Source organism: Dipodomys ordii, unplaced genomic scaffold, assembly GCF_000151885.1.
Source record: "Dipodomys ordii isolate 6190 unplaced genomic scaffold, Dord_2.0 Scaffold43, whole genome shotgun sequence".
In the NCBI taxonomy this organism is placed as follows: Eukaryota; Metazoa; Chordata; class Mammalia; order Rodentia; family Heteromyidae; genus Dipodomys; species Dipodomys ordii.
This window is the reverse complement of record NW_012267259.1, coordinates 10,507,498-10,525,156: the sequence shown is the minus strand read 5'-3', so window position 1 is coordinate 10,525,156 and position 17,659 is coordinate 10,507,498. Positions and strand designations below refer to the sequence as shown.

At 39.1% G+C, this 17,659-nt stretch overlaps 1 protein-coding gene across 1 annotated transcript in view; it reads right to left on the bottom strand.

The window, feature by feature from the left end:
• Cdh20 (cadherin 20, type 2) overlaps positions 1-15,974 on the bottom strand; it is a 37,989-nt gene extending 22,015 nt beyond the window's left edge. Inside the window, exons 1-5 of the mRNA XM_013018909.1 lie at positions 15,570-15,974; positions 8,297-8,591; positions 7,650-7,769; positions 4,847-5,014; positions 1,745-1,932 (exon numbers count right to left, since the gene is read on the bottom strand). Coding sequence (XP_012874363.1) covers positions 1,745-1,932; positions 4,847-5,014; positions 7,650-7,769; positions 8,297-8,591; positions 15,570-15,812 — 1,014 coding nt within the window. The 5' untranslated portion in view covers positions 15,813-15,974. The remainder of the gene's footprint in view (positions 1-1,744; positions 1,933-4,846; positions 5,015-7,649; positions 7,770-8,296; positions 8,592-15,569) is intronic.
• Between the last annotated feature and the right edge of the window lie 1,685 nt (positions 15,975-17,659).

Sequence of the window (17,659 nt, the reverse complement as noted above, 5' to 3'; positions counted from 1 at the left end):
GCTACCTTTAGAATGGAAGTATCCTCAGCTTAAAGTTACCCAACCTTGATGCAAGTTTAACATTAGCTTCTTACTTTCCTAAACATATAACTATCTCTACATTCAGAAGGGTTTATGTAAATGTTGTAACAAACCCAAGTTCCAGCTTCAAGAAATTTCCTAGATTTGGAGCATTCAAAAATGAAAAATGATTAGATTCCTAAAAATGAAGTCATAAAATTACAGTTCAAAGTGGTAATGTGGATTTAGTTATTAATTACTTTAATTGAGAATTTAAAATCCTCTTAGATTTGGTAGATTTTACAATTTTGTTCTTGTGACCACTTAAGAGGAAAATAGGGTCTCCAAAATTGCTTATTGTATGCTGGAAGATGGAAGGCAAGCTGACATCTAGCAATTGACATAATATCATGTTCCTACAGAATAAAGCGCATTCTGAAAATTGTAATTTCAAGCATTGAAGAGACTAGCAATCAATCGATTGATTGCGTAAAAGCCAAAAAGACACTCAAGGTAGTAGGTAGTTATAATGTGGTTTTATGAAGATTGAGTCTATCAATTCAACTTAATTTTTCTTCTTGAAAAATTTTCTTTTTAGACAAATAATAGGCCTAAAGGAAATAAATCAAAAGCAAAATTTTGTTTCAATTTTATATGACACTGTTAATGATAAAGTAGGAATAATGTGTGTGAATCATACATCTGAGTGAATGTTGTTCCAGAATTATGGATTAAACCATCAAAAGCTTCAAAATATTTGTTATATTATGTGACTGGTCTGTCTGCCCAACTTATTGACTTCTTTCATAATCCTATTTTCTAGCAGCTTCTAAATTCAGAAAACAAATCAAAGTGACTCTAAAATTGATACGTATTTTGATTGAACATGGATATAGTTTTGATAACGACAGTGAGAGATAGTGTTCTGTACTTTGGGTTTTTACCCCTAGATAATGGAGCAGTTTCTTAAATTTTAATATTAATAGATTTTCAAGAAATGAATTGCTTGTAATAAGGGCTAAAGTATACTGTGAAATTTAACATAGATTGTTATTGTTTTTCTATGACTTAGAATTATGTGAAGATACAAAATATAATTTAACTGTTGAGTATACTTAAAATTTCTTTTCTGATTAATTTTTGAATGGAATTTTTGCATTCAAGAATTAAGTAATTAAAAACTTTGAGCATCCGTAGTTACTAATTAAAGTTAACAATGAATTATTGTTTACTTGAGGTATGACATGTAGTAAAGAAAGTTTTCAATCCTGTGTCATACCCCAAGTTGGTACTTTTACTTTTAGTCAACTTTTCTAATTCTATAATGTATTATTTTCACACATACACATTTTGATCATATTGATCCATCTTTACCCTCTCCATTTGCCCAGTGACTCCTTGCTAAGACCCCCACCCTGATAGAACCTGTATAATATTTTTGTTATTCATTTTTGTGGTTATGCTAATTGTTAAAGGAGTTTCACTGTGATTTTGCACACATGCATAAAGAATATTTTACCTAATACACATATTGTTATATCTGGCCAACCTTTCTGTAAAGTGATATGACCAGAATTAGCATGTAAGACCAAGGAATAGAGGCAAGTTTTTTCCTTTTTTAATAATTGGAAATCGCTTTTATCAGAGGATTTAAATCAATATATATTTTTAGTACAAAAACCCTCACTAGCATATTATATATAAAGCATCTATGAAAATGAGCTGGAAAAAGGAGTTGGACTACCTTCTTTACAGTTATGATGCCAACTTGGAAATTTGGATCTGTGTTAATATCAAAGGCATCTGCACCATCTCCATCCACAATAGTGTATTTCATCTCTGCATTGATTCCTTCATCCAAGTCCTTGGCAAACACTCTCCCCACTGTGGAACTCACTGGAGCTGATTCCAATACACTCATCTGATAATGTTCTGAGGAGAAAAACAAGAACATGCATCCTTGATAATCTGTTGCTACAAAGATAGGCCTTGTCATTATTATATCAAGTATGCTATATGTGAAACATCTCTTCCTTGCTTCAAAAATGAAAGCTTGAGATTTTCAGACCAAAATGGAGATCCACAGAGACTGTCACTCAAGTCTTACAGGTCAGAGACTACAGTGAATGTTCAATAAGGAAAAATTAAAATTGCTTCACTATTGTATTACTCTAAGAGTAGTACAAGCTACATGTGAAACTGTTTCTCATCCCAGTCATACTTCAGACTGGTGGAAAGTATCTTGCTTCCTAAACTTTTAGTATTTCCTAATGGGTGTGAATATTTTCCCAAATGTCAATTCCTTCTGTAAAAGATAGTAAGACACTGTGGTCACAAAGTATGTATTTATTTAACTATATTTCAAAGGCCTTCATTCCATGGCAAGGTCAGTGTGCTTTGTTCCCACCTCTATGATCAACCTATCTAGAGCTGATGGAGAATAGTGATCTATAAATGGAGAATAGCTACAGACAGCTAGATTCATTAGTTTTGTACGTATGGTCCAATAATAAGTCCTTAGAGCTGGGACCCTCTCACTGCTTCCTGATGCTTGTCTTAAAATTCCAAAAGAGATCCCACATGTTTAAGAAGCTCAGAGTTGGTAATGTTCTCCAAAAGGCTAGCACATGTGGCCTTTCACAAACATTTTCATGAGGGCCAGTAATGTGGGATGGATCAATTTAGTGAATTACTTACTTGTACTATTTGTGGAATGCTCTTCTTTCATGAATGTCCATAGGGACTTTGTGTATACCTGTTGTGTGTAAATGATTGAACTCACATTCTGTATTTACATAGATAAAGTAGAAGGTTTACTTGGTCTGGCTGATTCAAAATGCAAGCTATTTAGCTAATCTGGCTTAGTTCTTTCTATTTGTGTGTGTGTGTGTGTGTGTGTGTGTGTGTGTGTGTGTGTGCGCGCACGCGCGCACATGCATGCATGCCGGTCCTAGGACTTGAACTCAGCCTTAGCACTGTGCCTGAGCTTTTTTGCTCAAGGCCTGCACTTGAGACACAGTTCTGGCTCTTTAGTGGTTAATTAGAGGTAAGAGTCTTATGGATTTTTCTCCTGGGCTGGCTTTGAACTGTGATCCTCAGATCTCAGCCTCCTGAGTAGCTAGGATAATAGGTATGAGTCACCAGTGCCTGGCTTTCTGTTTTTTTTTTTTTTAATCTTATTTCCTTGGCTGAGTCTTTCAACTGGAACTATATCTGCTTCTCTTAGGCATCCACTTTTTGTCATGTCTCCATTCCTGGGCCCTGATCTATAACTCTATATTTTCATGGTTTTTTTTTAAAGACATTCAACCTGATTGTTATGTTGTCACTTCATATTCAAATCAGAATTTGTCTTCCTCCTTTCTGCCGCTTAGTTTCATTATGCACTCTCTCTTTCTGTCAGTAGTACAATCATTCTCCTTGTCACCCAAATTTAAAGCACTGTTGTCAACCTCAGTCAAGAAACCTAGTTTCCTTAGTCAAGAAATCTAGAGGCAGAAATCCATGTGTCCTTTTTCTTTTCTTTTTACTGTCCTGGGTGTTGAACTCTGGGCCTGGGTGCTGCCCCTGGGCTCCCTTTGCTCAAGGCTAGCACTCTACCACTTGAGCCACAGTGCCACTTCCAGCTTTTTCTGTGATTAATTGAAGATGAGAGGTTCATGGTCTTTTTCAGATCTCAGCCTCCTTAGTAGCTAGGATTACAGGCGTGACCCACCAACACCTGGCCCTTGTTTTCTTATTTATACCACTCTACTCCTCCTGCCTTTCCTCAAGTCCATATCAGTTCCATTCTGAGCCTTCTGAAAGCCTCCTAGCAGCTCCCATGCTTTCTCAGTATGCTTTGCCCAGCCAAGCCTGTATATGGCTACCAAATTAGCTCTCTCTGTATCTCTTCCGCAACAATTATTCTGTGACTTCACTAGAAATATAACATAGTTGAAAGAGCAGTGTTGATTTTTAGGAGTCTTTGAGCATAAAATAACATAAACAGTTTTATTTCCAGGAGAGGCAAAGGGAGAGGGAGAGGGAGAGACCATTTGTGTGTTTTGCTCATCTTCTCAGATGTTTTGTACACTGCTCTATGTCCCCATACTTAGAATTTAAGTCCTTTCATCCCTCAGACTGCCTGTGTAACTGAAATTGGCCTTGAATTCATCCTCTTATTGTCTCCTCTCAGTAGAACAGATGTTTCTTGAAGGATCTTTTAGATTCTTTGATCCTCTGTCAAAGTCTAATCCTTCTATGAAGAATTCCTGCATCTTAGTTTATTATGAATAAAACAATCCATATGCATTTCACAGACTGTTCCATGACACTATTCTTAACCTGCAGGATCCATCAACTTCTTAGTTACCTGCTTAACTCACATCATTTGTGAACTGCCCAAGAGGCACACTAAATACTCTTTATAGATAGCTTTTCTGATGTATAAAATGTATACTCCTGAAGTGAGCTTTCCACTTCATAGGAGCCTGGTTCAAGTGTCTTGTACCTACATGTATGGTACCCATTTGAAGAAGATACTTGTTATCTATCTGTGAATTGATTGGTTAAGATAATCAGATGGCCCAGTATGGTGGCCCAGTATGGTGGCACAGGTCTGTAATTTCAGTGACTCAGGAGGTGGAGACAGGAGGTTGCCAGTTTGAGGCCAACCTTGACAAAATATTCGTGGTATCTTCTCTCAAAAACAAGCCAGGAATGGTAGCTTATGTCTGTAATCACAGCACCTTGGAAGGCAGAAGAAATCCAAGATAAACAATTTCAACACTAAGGCTGGACTTTCCTCCTGCACCTCCTGCACCCTCTGGCCTGAGCTCTGTGCTTTGGTTGGTTAGGTACTCACTCTGGGGAAAGCGGGGTGGGTTATCATTGACATCAGACAGGGTGATGTTGACTGTCGTGGTCCCAGCTAATCCTCCAAGCTGCCCTCCCATGTCCTTGGCTTGAATAATCACTTCATAGTATTCTTTGGCTTCCCTGTCCATGTTGGTAAGTGCTGTTCTGATCACACCTGCAGGATAGAAATGACTGCTTTTCAAAAACAAAACCACAAGTCAGTTTTTTAACAGATTCAATTTCTAGTTTTCTCCATTGAGCAAGGTAAATGCCTAGAGGGTGTCAGTTGTTTCATTAAAATAGAAGCAGATAAAAACTGGGTTAAAACAATGAATTCATACAAAGATCCCAGCTGGAAGGGCTTAGACGCTGACTTCCTTTGGTAACATTACTGAAAGGGATCGGGAGGTGGCAGCAGTGTTTCTCTTACAGACTTGACTTGCAGACCAAGGTGATTTCAGAGGTCTGTGACTATCCAAAGAAAACTGGGACTTGGAGTCCAGAAGACAGTGTGTCATATGTCTGCAGATCTGTGACTTTTATGTTATTCTCTTTCAGAATTTTCTCTCCTCAGGCCCTAGAGCCCTTGTAGTATGAACGACTGCTTTAGACAAACTCGTATTCTGCTATTTTCTGCCTCCCCTGAACCTCTTTGTAGGGCTGGAATTCCGATTTGATTTCCTTTAGTTATTTGTTCATTCAATTTAGTTGTGTCCTGCTTGCCTCTGTGCCTCACTGAATTCTACGAGCTTGGGCATGAAATATGTTCTGTGAGGTGTGTATTTTTTACATGAATGACAGATGAGCTCCCCAGACAGTAAGCAGCAGCATAGTGCTGTGAAGACAGGGGTGTAACCTAAGTTCACGAAATGTTTCATTTTGATCTTGCCTCAGAGGCACAGTGATGTGCTATCTCCTTTTTAACCCTTCAATTTATGAAAGTTGACTTCTGAACACTGCAGGTGAAGATTAAAGGCTTATTGGTTTCAAGTTTATGGCGTGACCCTTGGCTAAATAGACTTTTTGCATGAAAAAAGAAGAGACTGGGAAGACCTACCCATCCCACATTTATTCCTCTAATGTATAGATTGCATTTGGCAATAACATTTTGAAGTGAAATATGAAGCATTTTCTTTCGCTAAATACCTCATGGGCACAGCAATAACTAGCTTTCCATGTAGTTTTGACCTTAACACTCTAGAGGCCCTCTGGGAGCTGTCAAAATAATGGAAGGTACTTCTTAGGGTATAAAGGACACATTATCCTCTTCTTGTCTATATTTTTTCCCTGTGGTCACTTCTTTCTCCTTCCACTACAGAGATATTGAAGTTTCTGTTTTATAGAAATCTCTGACTATAATTTTTTTTCTTCCTACTAATTTACACTTCTTCACTTTCTACTTTTATGATACAATTTTCTGAATGCCTGACTACCTTTAGAACTTCTCGGTGTATGTGTGGGGATTCTATCAGATTGCTAATAGTAGAACATATTTTTTTCCCTTTCAAATAAAGAGGTGACTTTGAGGGTTCACCATTGACTTCACCTCTGTAGCTGTAAGCTTCCTTACTCAACTTTCTTCTCCTAGGTCTGCAGTCGTCCCTATGTGAAATGGGAGTAACAATACTCTATACGTTTTGTTACTTCACAATATTATTGGGATGTTCAAATAAAGTCTATGAAAGTATCTAAAAAGGGAGGAATCCTGGAATAAATGTAAGATAATAATGCCATAATGGTTGGGCACAGGTGGCCTATGCCTGTAATCCTAGCTACATTCAAGAAGCTGAGATCTGAGGATCGCAGCTCAAAGTCAGCTTGGGCAGGAAAGTCCATGACACTTTTGTCTCCAATTAGCTACCAGAAATCTAGAAGTGAAGCTGTGGCTCAAGTGGCAGAGCACCAACCAGCCTTGAGTGAAAAAGCTAAAGGGCAGCATACAGGTCTGAGTTCAAGCCCTAATACTGGCACGAAAGCAAACAAAATAATGACGTAACTATTCTGCCCAGTTCAAACATATTAAAGAAAGGCTTTCATAGATTAAAAATAAATCTTGCAGCCAAAGACCTCAGGAAAAAAATTAAAATGGAAATAAAGTAGAAATTTAAAAAACCTGCCAAACTTCTATAGAGATGTCCTTTTCAGCCACATTGCTTGTTCCCCTCTCAGCTACTTTGCTGTCCTCCCTGTTGAATCTCCACACCAGGATCTGCCTGCTTAGACATATCCTATGTGCTCCTTCCTCGCCCCTCAAAACTTCCCTGCTCAGCTGCCATTCATTCTGACCTTGTGATCTGCGTAGTACTGGGTAGTTCAGTGGAAAACTTTGGGCCTCATGTCCAGAGATAGATCTATAACCAGTGAGCTTTAACTAGCATTTTAGCTCTCCAGTTTCCTTATCTGTGAGACATGGTGACAGGCTGGATGATTTTCCTGAAGGTGCTTTCAGAGCACGTGGTTCTAGTTCTAGAGTGTGCCTAGGTAAATATGTCATCTCTTGGATCTTCTTGTACTGTAATTATAGAAGCCTTTGCCTCTGGAAATAAATGTAGTCACATTTGGAGGGCTGGCTGGTGAGGAGCTATTTCTAGATAGGCAGAGCTTTGGCCCTGTACACTGTCTTTGCATAGTGCTGCTCTCAGCCTCAGGCCTGTGCCCCTTTGCTGTCTTAATCCTAAAATTTGTAACAGTTTTCTTTGCTTAGTATACTCCCTGGAGAGTCCTTGAAAAGGAAAGTTGCTTCTGTGGTAAGTAGAGGTTTCAAAGGATTGTAGAACAAAACAAACACCTCTGATTCTTGTATCAGATACCTGTTTTGGAGTCCACAGAAAAATATGGCTGGCCCTGGAGAATGCTGTAGACCACCCGGGCACTGTTGCCATAGGTGGGGTCATCAGCATCTGTGGCTGTCACCTGGATAACAGAGGTACCTGAGGAAGAGAAGTAGTGAAAACTTATTTATGTCTAGTTGTTAAAGGCTGGATGTACTCCTGAATGGTCAGTCTTAAAGCATTTACACGTGTTATCTTTACTTTCCTGGGGGAGGCCCCTTTCTATCTCAAGCTTCTATAGTGCTTTTCTTGTCTTTGTTTAGTAGAGATGATCATATAGTTATTTGTGTTTAAGTTCTTAGTAACTACTAAGGACAGCATAGTCTTTTTGGATCTTCTTTGCACTTAGATAATATTGAAATGTTTCTCTTTTAGAAGTATCTATCTACTAATCATCTATTTTTTTTAATAGAGTCAGAACTGGCAAACAATACAAGACTTAATATTTATTGTTGACTCCAATGTGTATGTAGCTTCCTGCCTGTTAAAAGACTTAATTGTAATTTTTGCTCCCATGTTTGTCATTTGTGAGTTGTTCTACGCATTCTTTGTGTCTCTGTCTATATATAGGAGGATCTCTGATAGGGCAACTGCTGTTTGTGAAAATCAGTGAATCACCACCTTACCCACTGGTGACATTTCTGGCACAGTGGCGACGTAAGGTCCATCTAGGAACTTGGGCTCATTGTCATTGATGTCTTGGATTTTGATGATGAACTCTGACTCCGGCTCCATTGGCCGGCCTGTCCGCCTGTCCAGAGCTTGAGCCCTTAAAGTGTACTGAGCTCTCTCTTCTCTGTCGAGCCTCTGAATGGCATGGATGTCGCCAGTAGTGTCATCAATGGTAAATACAATGCCTGCGCCTTCTCCCGAGAGGATGTATTTGATGGATCCATCTCCCCTGTCCATATCTGAATGAAGCTGTGGGAAAACAGTCCCAGAATCTCATTATGAATATTCACAAGCACTGTCAGGAAATTGATTTTCAATTTTGTACAGACCTCTAGCCTTCCTTCACCCAGGAAAATTATTTTTACTTAAAAGTTTAAAAAGTCTCACTATGGCTGGAAGCATGGATCAGGTAGTAGGGTGAGACCTGAATTTCAAACCGTAGTACTACAAAAAAAAAATCAACATCTATCTGTAAAGTTACATGATTGTACAAAAAGCAGGAAACAAATTTTCTGTACCATATTCTGTATTTTGAACTTATTTAAAATATTTTCTTCTTGAAGAATATGGAAAAATATCTCTGGAAAATATAGATCCCATTATGTGTAATTAAGAGCAAGAACTTCATCTTTCCTTAACAAATAGTAATAGACAAACCTAAGCATCCAACAATTTAAAAAATTGTTGGAAGTTAATTTTTAGGGTATTGACATTTTAATGACAATAAAGTTGGTAGAAAGCTGTTGAAGTAGTTTATTAAAAAACTGGCCGAAGATGTGGCTTAAGGCTGTGAGATCAAAATCCCAGGACTGAAAATAAAAAAGGCTAAATATTCCAGTGTCCCTTTCAACTCTTCAGTTCTGTAACCCCAGTTCTGTGATTTGATTTGGCAGGACTATACTTCTTGTTTTAGGAGTCAAATTGAATCTAACCGCTGGTTACCGTGTTTCACAGCAGAGTATCTCTGGTTTTTGTTGGACACTTTGGGTTTCTAACTGATTAACTCATGTGCAGTGGATGAGTTAGGGTTGGCTTCCATCTACCTAACTAAATTCCTCCCAGATTCTTTAATGATGACTCTCCAAAGGAGTCCAAGACTACTCTGCTGCATTGGTAATTGAAGATAATTTGTGTGGTTGCCAAGAACTCTGTAATTTTGTGCTGTTCTATAGGTAACGTAATCTTTCTAAAGAGATCAACAACAACAAGAAAAATTAGTTAAATTTAGTCAGCAACACTAACTGCTGCTTCCTGTGTTGTTAGCACTTTGCATAGTTCAGCAATGAAGTTCGTGAGATTAATTTATAAAACAGACAACTGGTATTGGGCTTTGAGCAAGGAGCCAAATATAACTGACCTGAACACTGGCTGTGCCATTTGTAACCTCATTATTTACTGTCTATAACCTTTAATTTCTTTATAGTATAAATTGTGGACAACATTAATACTTACTTTGGAGGGTTAGTTGGATCATTAGAGATTAATGAATGTAAAGTACAGAGCATAGTGTCTTTCCCTTAATAGGGACACTAGAAATGGGGTGGTTATGATGATGAGACACCTGCATAGAGCATAGGGTATTAACATACCCAGCTATTCACTTGGCCTCCAGGATGTAGTAGAGAAGGAAAAACAAACAGCAGGCCTTTTTTTTTTTTTTGTTGTTGTTATGCAGAGTCCCATGGCTAAGGCTGCCTAGGCTGCCTAAAGCTTTGGAGGGGTTCTCTTCTCTGAGGATTGCAGTTTACCCAGCTAGGAGACACCTGGAAATGTATCCCCAGAATCCTCCAGACAGGGAAGGCTTTAGATGTTGGTACTGGCTTTGAAATAATACTGGACTGGCTCCTGACCAAGTCATACACAACAACTTTGCTGTTGAGAGGGGATCAACTTTATCTTATCTAGACAAGGGAAATACTAGAATAGTCTTCTGGAAAAAAAAGACTTTTTTCTACTAAAATTATTCTATGGAAGTTCTCACACTTTCTTATTCCATGTTCTATTTTTTAAAAAAATAATCTATACATACTATTCATGCAGTATAAAGAGCAGGTAAAAAGGCAGAAGTGCCCAGTGCTCATGTAGAGTAGAATGACATTTTATTTGGACCTGAGCACAGAGAAATGCAAAACCATTCCCCATGGAACTTATACTTCTTGACAGGGGAATGGAATTAGGAGGAGGAAGGCAAAGATTTTGTGATATTTCTTAAATTTTATTTATTTGTTTATTTATTTATTGTTTGTTTGTTTTGCCAATCCTGGGGCTTGAACTCAGGGCCTGGGCACTGTCTCTGAGCTTCTTTTGCTCAATGCTAATGCTTTATCACTTGAGCCACAATGCCACTTTCGGCTTTTTTCTGAGTAGTTTATTGGAGATAAAAGTCTCATGGACCTTCCTTCCTGGGCTGGCTTCAAACCCTGATCCTCAGATCTCAACCTCCTGAGTAGCTAGAATTACATGCATGAGCCACAGGCCCTGGACTTGTTTCTTAAATTTTAAAAGAAGAAATGTATGCCTCTTGGTAATTGTAAGACACGTGGCATAGGATTTAAAAATGAAGCAGGTTAACTTAGGGCATGGCAGGGGGATGAGGCTGACATAAAGTATGTACTCAGGATGGTTTGAGATGTTCTAAAAGATTCTGTTTGTCATCTGTATTAGAAGAAATTGAGGAGCTCCAGGCAGAATTTCTTAAAGGCACAGAGCATGTGACCTTCCTCTTGTGTTGGCCTTGGCATGTAGTATGCTCTGAATAAAATGTTATTGAAAGGTCAGGGCTTAAGCCTTTGTGGAACGATGCTACCTTAGTTTTAAGCATCTCTCTGGTGGCTTCAGGTTGTTCGTTTACAGGTTTACAAGGAGAGAGGAGGTAGAGGGACAAGGAGGAAGCCTCTCATGTACAAGAGTATCAGCTGTAAAGAGGGCCAGGATCGACTTACACAGAATTGATCCTGAGGTGTGTAATTGTATCAGTGGTTCATGACCTTCTTGGGAAACAAAACCTCCTCCAGATATTTTAACAAAAAAGTTGATTATGAAGGAATGTAAAGGAACGAGGAAACAGGGAGATGTCTGAGTGATGAGCAATAGTAACTCCAGGAAGTCAAGGCTCCTTTGGTAGAGGGTGAACAGAGGTAGGGGCTAAGGGTACCTAGCGTTTGTAGTGTGGAGGATATTCTCTTGAGCTGCTAGTCCTCTGAGGAGAAAGAGCTGAGGCCTTATGGGTGTAGAGCAGCCCTTTCTCCCCAAGTCCTGCTCACCTGGTACTCAGGCCTTTGAGGGTGGGGTGCCATTGGTGGTGCTAGTATTCCTAGGAGGAATGATGAAGTTGAAACTAGAATCAAGCTGCTGGCTGAGTGAAAAAGTGAGTTCCTCCTCCCTTCTCCAGCCTCCTGGCTTACCTGTGGTACATCCCAGTTGGAAAAAGAAAGCATGGCTTGCAGAATGCCATCTCCAGATCAGAGTGGAGTATGATGAGGTAAGGGACACTAAGGAGCTTAAAACCAATGTAGTCATGCACATGAACATTCAGGTTCACCCTGCACAATATATATTTTCTTGCAAAAACTGCTAAGAAAGGACGTAAATAGCTTTTCTCTAAGTCACTCAGAAAATTGGCAGTATCCTAAAAGTGTTTTATCTTCTCCATATTTAATCCAGCTAACACTGACTGAACACCATGTGTGGCACATAGTTTTGTATATGTTGGGAAAACATTTTTCCCCCTAGAAACATCTAAAGTCTCCTGGACAAATTTGACAGATTAAAATCTTACTTATCCTAATAAGGCTGTCGTCTTTGTAATTTTCAGATAAAGAACCTTATAGTGAATGCTAGGAAATTCATGAAGACTCTCAAAAATCGTATTTGACTTGGGAGTCTGAAAACAGGGATGCCCCCTCCCAATTTGTCAGCTATATAAATTTTGTCAGCTATATATAATTTGTCAGCTATAAACGCTGTGCCAGTGTTTATAGTTGTGACTATACAATGTCCATGTAGTTGTTAACCTTGGCAGGACTTGAAGCCACAGACTCATGCACACACACAAGCTCTCTACACCCCTCCCTTTGCATATGTCAATATAAGCTAGCTTTAAACTCCTTACTCCCTTGTTTTGGAGAGCACGGTGTGGATTTTATAAGACCATTCCAATTATAGCTGATAATTGTTGCCATACTCCTTCCTGAAATAAGTAAATACCCTTGCAAGCTCTTTAAACAGACATCTTGTGGAGTTCAAGGTGGCAAAATGTCCCTGGGGTAAAGAGAATTAAGGGTGGATGAATTTTCTTTCAAAAGAAAGTGTGAGGGTAAGTGCTTTGGTAGGCAACTGTACAACTGTATGTGGAGGAGACACCAGTGCAGAGTAAAGTCCTTCCCCGGCTGCTGCAGAGGACTGTGGGAGTGTGCTGTTGTCTGTTGACCTGAGTTAAAGTAATTAGAAGGAAAATACTAATGGTCATAGAGAGTGCCACATAGTTAAATACTTCCCATCATCAGTGAGCAAGGGCTCGGGAAGCAGTGAGCCTCCCTTAGACTCCTGACGCCACCTTATGCATCTGTGAATCTTCAGGGCTAGGTGTAAAGGTGCTGGCTGGCCACATGAAGAGGAATGTGAAGGGAAGCAAGCCTATAGCTTTGGGTTAAGAATGATGGCTAGAAAAGAAAAAGAAAAAGAAAAAAATGATGGCTAGTGTGATTCAGCCTTTTCCTGCTGCCTTCAGTGTAACTTTGGACAGTGAATGTAACCTCTCTAAGCCTAATTGACTCGATTTATTACAACCCTCCTGACACTGTTACAAGGATAAAGGATCTGACACAGGATGCAGCAGCAGCCCAGTGCAATGTTAGCTACCTTTTTCTTTCTGTGCTTTTGTGTGATCAGTTATGCCAACTGGGAGGTGTAGGCAAGCTTGGGGAGTGCCATTGCAATTTCTGCCCTTGGAAGGAGGGAAGAGAGTCCTAGACTGTGTAAGTGTACAAAGCAGTTTCTAAATATGAATGTATTCATTTTTACCAATAGTCATGTATGTCTAATTAGAAAAAAAATCTTATAATTCTAAGAAGTTAGAAGTCTTTGGGATCCAGGTGGAGGAGTGATGGCAGCGTGTACTTGCCAGGGCTGTGGCATGGGCACATGGGGAGAGGACAAATGTGGTGTGTGGGAGGCCTATGAGGAGATCTTCTTGGCCGTGATGATTAGAGACGTGTGTTGAGAAGCTCTGATGAGGATGGAGGAAGTTCTTGACCTGCATTTGAGGATCTCTGTTAGGCATTCAAGAGGTTATAGCACTTTCTTAATCAGATGGGCAGCATGCTACAAAGGGTACTTCCAGGAGATAGGGATGGGAAGAGCTTTTCCTCAGGCAGACATGTCTGTAGTGCCTGCTCAGTTAATCTAATTAAGAGGAACAGAGGATCACAGTAATGAGTTTGGAGAGGAAGAGATGAATCTGAGAGAAACTGGCGAAGAAGTATGGACAAATACAGTGACTATTGTGCATAAAGGATGAAGAGGATGTAGAAAAGAGAAAGCAAGATTTTGAGGTCATGGGCAGGTATGCATTAGTGAGCTGCTAAATTCCCATTATGCATCCCCTAGACTACTGCTGCCACTACTTACTGCAACAAGGTTGTCCTGATTAAAGTATTGTTCTGTGCTAAGCACTCTGCATTCATTCTCTTATTTAATTCCTACTACATGAGCTCTTCATTCATTTTTCCATCTTCCATGTGGCAGGTGCCATGTTAGGTCTTGGAAATAAAATGGGAGCAATGATTTTGCCTTCTCTGGGCTTCTAATCTAGTTGATGAATCCAGACAATGACCACGTACATTAAAAAATAAATCAATTACTGTAGGTTACAGTTACAGTCGTGAAAGAAATGATGGCAAGAGAATTTAACAGGGGCTACCACAGAGAATAGCTAATAGAATGTCCCTACTCTGGAAGAACAATATAGGAAACATTGTGAAAGTTGTGGGAACTGCAGGTCATATCCCTGGAGCAGGAGAACCAGGGGAAAAAATTAGCATAGCTTGTACTTGGACTCCAGGGGACAAAATGTGTCACTAAGTGGTGAGGGAGTTGTTTGGAGGACTTCTTCCCTTCCAGTGAGGTGACCCACAGGCGACTTAATAGAAGGGAGACACACAGGGACACACAGGTAGAGAATGTGGATTGTGGAGAAGGAAATCCAGGAGGTCTGGAGGAAATTGATGGGAGGCTAGCTAAGTATTTGCTCAGCTGAGACAGTGGTAGAAATGGAGATGAAACAGTAGAAGGATTTTGGAGTTATTTTGGCATAGGACAAACAAAATTGCAAAGGTAGAGAATGCAGGATGAGGGGAGGAGAAGGTTATTCTTGAGAAGTAGCCGTTCCTTCATCCTCTCCTTCCTGTTGGACAGTTGAGGAGAACCAGGCTAATGGTGCTTGTTGACCTGTCAAGAGTATTTCTGCAAGCATCTGACAGGGTTGTACTTTGAACCACATGATTTCAATCTGAAACCTAAGCTCTTAACTTTTGTATTAAACAAGTGTTTTAGTTACTATTTGAATGAATTATTTATTTTCTAATTAATTTTTTGTCTATCATACTCTCTCTTGGTTACTTTCACAAATGGTCTCTGATTAATATTTAAATTAAGTAAACACAGGACAAAGCCAGGATTAAAAATGAAATGATTATATATAAATCAAGGGGATTTGAATATAAAGTTAATAAACATAGTCATTGATTGTCTCTGATTATCTTAAAGCACATATATCCTAGGAAATTATGAAGTAAAGACCATTTTTCCTTTTCTTTTTTTCCTTAAACTTGGGCCTCAAGGCTACATCTGTTGACATGCTTTGAAAAAAAATGACAAAGCATAAACTTCTACTTTCTCTTTTGCCTTTCTATTTCTTTCTTCATCCTGTCATTCTCAGAAAGTTGTTGCTGTCTTTCCTGAGCCTTGAGAGGTTCTTGCAGGATCTGAAACATTTTCTGCAAAACCACTCCTGGTTTTTCCCACTCTGCACAGAGACATGGACAAGAAGAATCTTCCTTTTTCTGACTTGTATCTGACAAAGCAAAAAAATCTGTATTTTAGTTATGGGTCATGTAAATACCAGTAGGTAAAATTTCTGATGGGCCTTAGACACAGGCTAGGTAAGCATTCATATTCAATTCCTATTCATCAATGTGAGATATATCAATGTGGGCATATCTTACTTACCTTGCCTACATACAAAGGATCTGTTCCAGTGTACTCTTCCAGAACAAAAAACTGGTTCCAAACCCAGCTTCTCTTGGCTCGCTGATGCATCTGTGACTTGTCTGACAGGAGCTCTTCTAATTTGCCTCGTGGTGTTGTGCTGGAGAGAACAGTGGTCGTAAGGTCCATCAGTCCCCAGAAGTACAAGGACAAGCCAAGTCCAAGCCAGCTCCTTGCATTGCTCATTCTACCAGAAGTCCACATGGGATTGCAGGATTTCAAAAAGTGATGGACAGGAAGATAAACCACAGGAACTTGAGAATTTTTCCAGATTAAAAAAATTAAAAAACCCCACACAGTTTATTGGATACTTGGTGCTTCCCAAATAAGATTCCGATTCAAGTCAATCTGCTTGAAGTTGGCTTCCTGTCAAGTTAAGGACAACACAGTGTGATGATACAAGATTCTTCCTTGTGTACTGGTTGCAAGTTTCCAAAAAATGTTAGTAAATATTCAGCTTTTACTCAGTGAATTAAAGAGTCAACTGGTTATTACTTTCGAAATATTTCAGTCATACATAATATTTAGGTACAAGGAAGACAACATATTTTGCTAAAATCATCCATAAATCTTTGAATTTGGATTTAGTGGGAATAAAATTAATGAATGATGTTGTGGGTTGTACTGTATCATTAATTGGTTTAACATTGGTAGTTTATTTTTCAAAATGTTTATAATCAGGCAGCCTCCTACTGACTTAAGATAGCATTTGCTTCTGAAATTTATAGTTAAAAACTAAATTTTCCATTAGTTCAAGTGCTTTTCTTGGTTTATTAAAAAACTATCAAGCTGGAGGCTGGTAGTTTACAGCCATAATCCTAACTAATTAGGAGGCTCAGGTACAAGGATAGCAGTTCAAAGCTAGCCTGGTCTAGAAAGTCCATGAGATGCTTATTATCCCTCCCCCTCACCACGGAAAAGCTGGAAGTAGAACTATGGCTCAAAGGGTAGAGTGCTGGCTTTCAGCAGAAAAAAAAAAAAAAGAACTGGAGGACAAGGCCCACCCTGAGATCAAGCCCTGGAACTGGCACATACATCACAGAAAAAGTAACAAAATCAAAATCACACTTCTTTTGCTGCCCACAATTATTTTGTGACTGTTCTCCTGTTATTGATAATGTTAGGAATCTTGGGCTCCATTTATAAACAACCATGGATCACTTCTGACTTGAATCATTCTGTGAACTCACAAGTCAAGTTTCACACTCTTATCGCTTCAGCACTGAAGAACTGATAGGGGCTGCTAATGTGACCTTTGTAAGTTGTGAATGGTCAGTTAATTATACCCTTCACCACAGACTTTAGAGTGCTATTAGTCACATGCCACTGTGAGTAAGCTAGAAGCCAACCTAACAAATTTCCTTTCCCAACCTGAAAGAATGTTAACTTCTATGCTAGGGACACCTTTTCATTAGTCAATACTTGTTGGTTTTTCTGAAATCAGATTTAGCTGATGACCTCATTTCTGGGTTATGACCTCATCAACCTTTTCCTCCCTTATGTGGCTGAGTTTAATGAGGTAGCATAGCACTCAAGCCATTCCATCAGAACAACTAAAAAGTCTCAGTGGGCTTAATAACTCTGCCTTTAATTTGAAGAATTGCTATCATGTCTTTGGAAAAATGTGTGTACCTAGGGATGTCAGATCCATGCAACTAGATGATGTTTCTTCTCTGAAAGTGGCTTAAAATGATTGCATTGATGCTAGCTCAAGACCCATGTTCTGCCTGTCATCATCAGAACTCGTGATGGTTTCTTTGCTAATACTATTTAAATGTACAAAAAGACTTTAAAAATACCTTATAATCACTTCATACAATGTCATTTTTTCTGTAGAAATCACTTCAGGGAGAACTGATAAAGACAGAAAAGATGGGAAATTGTAGAAGGTTTTTGAAATATTTTTTTATACTGTAGAAGTTTTGTAGCAGAATCAGAGCCTGCCTCTTTCAAGTTCTAGCTCAAAAGGCAAATTGAGCATTAAGAAAAAGCAAGCCAGGTGCACTTTATGTAAGATGACATATTTGTTACTAACAGTTCCCTCTCTCTTT